Source organism: Danio aesculapii, chromosome 14, assembly GCF_903798145.1.
Source record: "Danio aesculapii chromosome 14, fDanAes4.1, whole genome shotgun sequence".
Lineage (NCBI taxonomy): Eukaryota > Metazoa > Chordata > Actinopteri > Cypriniformes > Danionidae > Danio > Danio aesculapii.
In genome coordinates this window covers 43,012,480-43,021,077 of record NC_079448.1, presented here as the reverse complement: position 1 = coordinate 43,021,077, position 8,598 = coordinate 43,012,480, and the positions used below count along the sequence as shown (strand labels likewise).

The 8,598-nt window shown below is 37.8% G+C and overlaps 1 protein-coding gene across 1 annotated transcript in view; it reads left to right on the top strand.

The window, feature by feature from the left end:
- drp2 (dystrophin related protein 2) overlaps window positions 1–8,598 on the top strand; it is a 156,351-nt gene that overhangs the window by 130,547 nt on the left and 17,206 nt on the right. The window contains exon 17 of the mRNA XM_056471891.1: window positions 7,728–7,793. Within this exon, the coding sequence (XP_056327866.1) occupies window positions 7,728–7,793 (66 nt within the window). The remainder of the gene's footprint in view (window positions 1–7,727; window positions 7,794–8,598) is intronic.

The window sequence follows — 8,598 nt, the reverse complement described above, 5'->3', positions numbered from 1 at the left end:
CCGTCCGCTTTAGTTGTTGCTGCTCGGAACAGTATTCGTTGTTTTCGGTTGTCACTAGTTAATATGTTTCACAAGGGTCCGTTTGAGTCTGCCTGAACGTGTAAAATGTTCTGGGATCGTCAGCTCACAGAAGGCTAACAGCCTTGAGGAAATTAGAGGAGAAAATTCTGTCTGGATGTTTAAAACACTTTTGGGATGTGTGGGGTTTTAGCCTTTGTTTGTCTTCAAAATAAATTTGGCTTCAAACGTAATTGCCTCCTTACATTTTCATCGGGATTTACAGAAAAGAGATTCCCACTTCAAGGTAATATAGTCTAATAATCGTTTATATACCAAAAACATTGATTATAAAGAATTAAAAATCATTTGTAAACATTAAAAAAGGTTCAAGTATCAAAGTGCAGCTCAGAAAAATAAACGATGGACATTTTAAATCATTATATTTTGTCTCCATCCTTCGAATCACAAGGTTTTTACCATTTATCTGCAAGAAGTATTACATCATTGAAAATATAATCTAATTTAGGATGATCACTGCGGCTGGAAGGGCATCCACTGCATAAAACTATATTCCAGAGTAATTGGTGGTTCATTCCTTCTTTGGCGACCACTGATTAATCAGGGACTAAGCCGAAGGAAAGTGAGTGAGTTAGCAGGATTCATTTTTACATACAGATATATATTTTAAGCTGAATGATGATAGAACATTAATATGACCATGTTTTTAAATTTTATTTTAACCTTTATGTACTTTTGAGGATGTTTTCATCCACTCTGCGGTGATTTTGTGTCTTAATTTGGCAATAACTTTTTCAGTGTTTCAGCTAGCGGGATGATTTTGGGTGACAAATCTTAATTTTACACGAATGTTTGGAAAATGCTTTGATTTTAAAAAAAAACTCAACTACACTCTGGGCAAATTTACTACCCTTTTGTTATGTCCGGTATGAAAACATCCACTGAATTAAACTGCTGTAAAAATGCATCAGATAAATAAGCCACAGCCATATCACCCTGCAGCCCAAGACCGGTTACTCACTGAAGCTAAGTAGGGTGAGCCTGGTCAGTACCTGGATGGGAGACCACATGAGAAAACTAGGACACTATACTGTCAGTGAGTGCCATCGTTTGGATGAGACATTAAACGGAGGTCCTTACTCTCTGTGGTCATTAAAAATCCCTTCTCGTAAAAAGAGTAGGGGTGTAACCCTGGTGTCCTGGCCAAGTACCCTTTATCGGCCCTTACCCATCGTGGCCTCCCAATCATCCCCGTCCACCGAATTGGCTCCATTGTGGATTGGATATTTTATCAAAGTATTGAACATACGAAACAGCATTGCCTTTAATACAATGTTTTTGATTAATTTTCACTTTTCTCCCTAATTTACTGTTGGTGGCTGTTTTTGCCCAATTGACTTCCATTTTTATTACAAAGCCATGACACTATATAATCATGTATTTTTGATTGTTGCTGGGGGGTTTTTTCCCTGTTGGGAAGAGGTCAAATTTGTCATTTGTACTGTTGATCGTCAGTTTGAACCATCAACCTTTTAGATAGGCCTGTGCACAAAAAAAGCTTAGTTTCTGGATTTTATATGACTTTTTTTTTATATATTTTATATGGACCATGCCATACTTTGAGCTAGGCATTATTGTAGGGATGAAGGGGATGGTAAGTGAACATTGGGATGAAGGGGAAGGTTGATTGGGCATCCTACAATGATGCCCAGAGACTCAGAGTTGAGGTACCATCTCTTTAATATTTTGGTAGAGTGATTGAACCCCCTGATTCAACCGTGGAGTGAAGAGAGGGTTAAAGGATTGTGAATAAAAAAGGAGGAAATAGAGGGAGGGAGAAAGGGAGGGTGGGTTCAAAAGAATGAGAAGAACAATGCTAGAGGGCTGGTCTGCCTTAAATAGGTTTTAGGGAGTAGGCAATTTGTTAAGGAGACAAAGTGAGGTGTGGTTCCACCGCCAAACCTTAGTTAACAAGTTAACTCCATTTAAAGTGCGTGTATGTCTGTGAGAGTGACCTTTACGCACTTACTTTGATGTGTCTGAGAAAATCAAAGTAGGCATCTCAGCTCTCAGAACTACATGAAGTAAATAAAAACAAAGACTGTGATATTAAGCATCATCAAATGTGGTTATAACGAAAGTCAATGGAGTAAAAACAGCTACCAACAGTAAATTAGGGAGAAAAAAAAGAAAATCTAACTAGTAACAGTGTTGTTACTAATCATTCACATGTCCAAGGCTGTGATAAAAGGTCAAAAATCCAGTCCACAATTACCTTTTTCATATTGACAATGTCATTTTGTGTGTGTTTTTTTCACCAAGTCAGTGACATCATTTGTGAACTTTTCAAGTAAAGAGTTAAAATCCTGTAATTTTCTAAACAATTCAGTAATTTTGATCAGGACTGAGGTTAATTAACAGATTTATGCCCAAAGAAATGTGAAAAAATATTATCTGATGCATTTTTATAGCACTTTAATTAAGTGGATATTTACATCCCGAACATAGCAAAGGGGTAGTAAATTTGAACAGTGCACAAGTATTAAGTCATTTGATACAATAAAGTACAATCTTTGCATGCATTTTATCAGTTTTTTAATCAGATTGCAAACCGAGTCACATTTGTTCATTAGTCTGATTATTAAAACATCATTGACATAAAAAACATGTTGAGACACAACATTATCAGTGAGGCATTATTCATTCTTAATAAATCCCTCAGTCTGTCTTTGCAGGTTCATGTTTGGTTCTTTGATCTCATTGAGCTTTTAGAAAACTCTTAAGCTTTCGATTCATGCCCTATTATTTGTGCATCCTTAAACTACACAGCATGATCTAAGTGTTGGACAAATTGGAAAAGACAGGCAATCTATAACTGTAGAGATTCTTCCGAAATAATGAAAAAAACCACACATCTCTACACAGCTGAATAAAAAACCCTTCCGTTAACTTTTATCTGATAGTTCTGTCCTTATATGAGCGATAGAGAGCATGTGCTTAATGAAGTGGTGTGTTATTTATTTCCCACATTGTCGAGAATTGCTTTGAACTCTAATAGAAAATTAAATTCTTGTCAGATGTTTCGGGGTGTAGTATCTGAAGTAAGAACGTCATAGCCAAGGGATTGAAGATCGTACGTGCTTTTACAAACTAATCCAGAATAATAACTGGAGGACCTGGAGATCGAGGGGGTGGAAAAATAAATCCACTGGCATTTGATGTTCTAGACTCGCTGAATTTGCTAGGAAACGACAGCGTAAGTGGTCTAAAGTGACAGCCTTTCATCTGAAGAACAGACAGCATATCAGAACGAATAAACCGCTGTTCTGAATCTCAAAACACAATGTCCATTTGAAGACAGGAGGAAATTGTTTGTTGCATATTTGCTCACTAACAAGAGACCACACAACCCACATAGCAAGAAACCAATTTAGACCACCACAGAGACATATGTGAATAGCCATAACCTCCGGTTGACCTCACACTCCTGCTATTGCTAGTAACGCATTTGATTGGATCTAACTGACGGATGCTCCAGCACATTCAATTAGGAGGAGTTGTATGAGTTAACCAGGACACTGTCATTGGCTGAAGGACACCTAGTGGGTGAATGTGTATCGACTTTCTGCTATTCTCCCAGGCTCTATGCAGGTTCTGTAGGCTGAAGCCGAATTCAAAGCTTGCTCTGGCAGCTTTCCTAGCAACATGACATGAATGCACTTAGCAGTCCTCATTATGGTCTCTATAGAGGCTTCTATATTGTTGCTAATTCACAGGCTGTCCTAGTAAGGCAGTGAAATCTCTCCAGTCTCTCACCTAAGGGTAAGCTAAGGCAGGGAAAGTGCAGAGCATTGCTAAAAGCAAAGTTTAACCCTTGTGTTGCTATTGGTAAGCGCAGGGAGCATTGTCGGCCTCCCTGTTGTGTTGAAAACACCTATGTTGTTCTGGAATTTTGCTGGAGGCTCAGGGTGAACCTTTTAAACAAGTAAACTCATTTTTATTGTTTGTTGGATGTTGAATGGGTTGCATTTATTGCATTGCCACAAGGGGCACTGTAGTACACATTAGCATGTTATTTGACTGTTTACATGACATAAAATTAATTAGTTTTCCTTAGCGTTTTTGAGAAGTTCAGTATGATTAAGGTGGTCCCATTCCCACGTACAAAAAAAGATTTGTGGCCAGTTTTTTTTAATTTAATTTAATTTAATTTAATTTAATTTAATTTAATTTAATTTAATTTAATTTAATTTAATTTAATTTAATTTAATTTAATTTAATTTAATTTAATTTAATTTAATTTAATTTAATTTAGTCTCACAGCAAGAAGGTTGCTGGTTCAAGTCTCGTGTGGAGTTTCTGTGTGGAGTTTGCATGTTGTCCTTGTGTTGGTGTGGGATTCCTCCGGGTGCTCTGGTTTCCCCCAAAGTCCAAAGACATGCGCTATAGCTGAATTGGATAAACTAAATTGGCCTTAATGTATGAGTGTGCTTGTGAGAGTGTATGGGTGATTCGCAATACTGGGTTGCAGCTGGAAGGGCATCCACTATGCAAAAACTATGAGGGTAAGTTGGCGGTTCATTCCACTGTGGTGACCTCTGATAAATAACGGTACTAAGCCAAAAGAAAATGGATGAATGAATGTAATACTTTAATTTAATACTTTAATTTAATTTAATGTGTTGACAAAACAGTTTATTTAGAATTTGTAGCAGTAGAATATTTATATTTTTTACTTTTTACTATTTTATTATTTTTGCTAGGAAATCAATTGATCAACCTAGGCTCATTGCGGACACATACACAGGTTTTCATTTCTGGAGACAGGGAAATATGTGACCTCGCAGTTTTTGCTTATGCAAATCCACCAGAGTCCGCTGTGTAGGCTTTTTGATGATCACAAATTCCTCTCGTGCATCCTCTTCTCGCATAAATCCACCAGAGTGCGCAATATACACTTCAGCCGACCATACTAGCTTGACTGAATGACTAACCGACTGACCCATCCACCCCCTTGCCTAAACCTATCCGACAGTTTTAAAAAGCAATCCAGAAAAAGAAAAGCCGCAGCAGCCGCGCAATTTCACCACGTTTTCTACCTGTTGTTTTTTTTTATATATTTTTAAATTTATTTATTTGCTTTTGTGTTACCTGGTTTCTGGAATCGTTCTTCGATGGACTCTAAGGCCCAATCCCAATTCTACCCCTTAGCCCTTCCCCTAACTCTTCGCTTTGCGTGTTCACGTGAAGGGGTAAGGCTAAAGGGAAGGGCTAGATATCCCTTGAAACTGAGAGTTTTCAGGACCACACTAAAAACCAAGAGGTATGAAAGTTTCCTAGAATACACCATCTAAAACGACAGCATTGCTGCACACAGAAGTCAGGAGATGCACAAATTTGTACTTTTTTGTCATTATTACAAATTTATACAACAAACAAGCATATGTTTTAATATATTCATAACCACGTTTGTGTTTTACCGACATGTTAAAAAAATAAAATAAAAAAAAACGCTAAAAATGCTAAATTTCATGAGCTATAATCCCTAATAATAACTCCTGTATAGCAGTCCCACAACATTCTGTCACTGGAATACCCTGTCAGAAAAGTCTAGTGGCTGGGAATGACCTTTTTACAGTGTCTGGTATAATGTTAATGTTGTTTTCGTGTGTCTAGATGAATATGGCCACTATGTAAACGTGCAGTACAGTTACGATCTTATTGCCACATTGTCTCGTTATGAAAACATGATATATGCCTTCAGTGATTTCCTGAAGATAAATACCCAAAAATACACAATGACTTATGATGACGTGTGCAGGTGTTGTAGTGCTGTAGTGTAGTGTCCCATTTCTTAGGGGTAAATTTTGAAGCCCTTCTCCTTCACACTCTTTCAAGGGCCAAGGGGAAGGGAAAAGGGTAGAGGTACAAAAATAGAATTGGGATTGGACCTAATTGCTGCGTCACGGTCAGCTCCGCTCCACATCTCAAGTTTGCCCACGTACATATCGAGTTAATGGGCAAACTGGTAACACCAGAAAAGCCATACAGAGATAAGCACAAAAGCCACCTGGTAGCATGAAAAGGATTAAAAGCTGTACCTCTGGGTACATAATTTGAGCTCTCCAAAAATGTAGACATGGGTATAAATCTACAATGAGCCTGTGTTGCAATTGATCAAATATTTCAAAAGAGTTCTACTTCAAATTAATTCAATATTTTAAATGTATATTTTTTTCTTGTGATGAAAAAACACAATTTAATACAAATATAAGTTTAAAATATACAGTTGAAGTCAGAATTATTAGCCCCCCTTTGAATTTGTTTTTCTTTTTAAAATATTTTCCCAAATGATAATTAACAGAGCAAGGAAATTTTCACAGTATGTCTGATAATATTTTTTCTTCTGGAGAAAGTCTTATTTGTTTTATTTCGGCTAGATATAAAATATAAAAATATTTTTTATGAACCATTTTAATGTCACAATCATTAGCCCCTTTAAGCTATATTTTTTTCGATAGTCTACAGAACAAACCAGCGTTATACAATAACTTGCCTAATTACCTTATCCTGCCTAGTTAACCTAATGAACCTAGTTAAGCCTTTAAATGCCACTTTAAACTGTATAGAAGTGTCTTGAAAAATATCTAGTCAAATATTATTTACTGTCATCATGGCAAAGATAAAATAAATCAGTTATTAGAAATGAGTAATTAAAACTATTGTTTAGAAATGTGTGAAACATTTGGTTAATTTGTTGGCAAATTGGGGAAAAAAAATAAACAGGGGTGCTAATAATTCCGCGGGGCTAATAATTCTGACTTAGTTTGAATTAGTTGTAACAATAATTCACAACATTACTGTTTTTACAGTATTTTTAATCAAATAAATTCAGTTTTGGTGAACACAAGAGTCTTAAACAAATCTAACCAACCATATCAACAGAACTTCGTAATATAAATGTTTGCTCTATGAACGGTTCTAGACTGGAACTCTAAAACTGGCTACATATAAAATATTTACAAGTTGTCAATGTCTTTCCGTCATTACCTTTGCAATCATTCTAGGTACTCCTAGATACATATAAATTGCACATTTCAGTTTTAATTTGGCTTTAGGTTGACACAATGTCTCGAGCTGCAGTCGGCCGTAAAGCGTTCAAACTGTACACTTTCCTGCATGGCATGTCAGCTGTGTGCCATGTAAGCTTCTGTGCACATTGAAGATCTTTTTCTTGAGGCGCTTGTGGCAAGGAATGAAAACTTGGAAGGAGATTGGGTGAAAATACCCAAGAGAGGCGTTTATGTGATAAAAATGCATGTGACAAATGAAGTGAAAGGGGAACAGATTCTCCCCTGGCTCTGTCATGGAGATAGAGAGCAGAGGGTGAAGCCTGGAGGCACGACTTCTGCCGGCGCACGATAAATTGCCATCCAGGTTAGTTGCGCACGGTAGCTGAAAAGCCAGAGTAGGATAACAGCATGGGATTTTTTTAGGGAGGGGGGGGGATGGAGAAACTGCTCTAAGGTGCATTCGCTGAGATGAGTCACAGCTGTCGTCTCCTTATGCAGCCAACCCTACGTGTGGTTCTGCTCCTCCACCTCTTGTGTTTAAAGCTAAATTTGCACTGCACAGTGACTTTATACGCCTTTATGTACGTTGTGACCCGTGCTCCATAATTTGACATTTTTATTTTGCTTGATTTTCAGGTTGGCAGAAATGGAGAACCAGAACTGTTCCTTTTTCACTGACAGCCTCTCGCCGGATGAAAGTTTGTGAGTACAACACCTCCCACTCACTGTCAAATCCTCGTGTGCGCATGGCCACGCATGCCTTCGTATTTGGTGTGGCTAGACAGTCACATTAATTAAAAAAAGATAATGAAAATGACCCATGGCAATGTGCACTCTCACCCTCCGTCTGTGTGATTATGGAGCACAACAGTAGGGATGAATAGAGCAGACGGAAAATACTCAGACGCTGACAGGACAGAGAGAAAGAGAGAGAGAGAGATTGTGCTATTGAAATGCTACCGAACAAGATGTTAAGAGCTGCAAGCCAGCGGACAAAGAAAGCCACTGAATCATGAGCATATATAGGTGAAATAAGGTGAGCCCTCACAAAATCACAACTAATAAAAGAGGTCAGCTCATCTGTGCCTAGAGTCATGACAGCGCACGCTTTGTGCTGGAAATGGCTCTGTGTGTGCATGAGGGAAATTTAAAGGAGGACTTCACCCAAAAATGAACTCATTCCAAAGCTTTATGACTCTTTCTGCTACGGAACACAAAGGAATCAGTCTATTCTATCCAGATTTAAAAAGCATGCAAAAGGACCATTAAACCATCATAAAAGTGGTCCGCGTGACTCATGCATTGTATCTGAATCTTTTGAAGCCATACAATAAACCTTATGTGCGGAACAGACTACAATTTAGGGCATTATTCAAAGTTTTCATCACAGCTGTTAAATGTGTCCGGATCATTAAAGCTGTTTTGCCTCTGTCGCCATCTTTGGCTGAAACCTGCAATTGTGATTGAATGCAGAATGCTAGAGTAGAGTGTGTCTGAGGACTGCAAG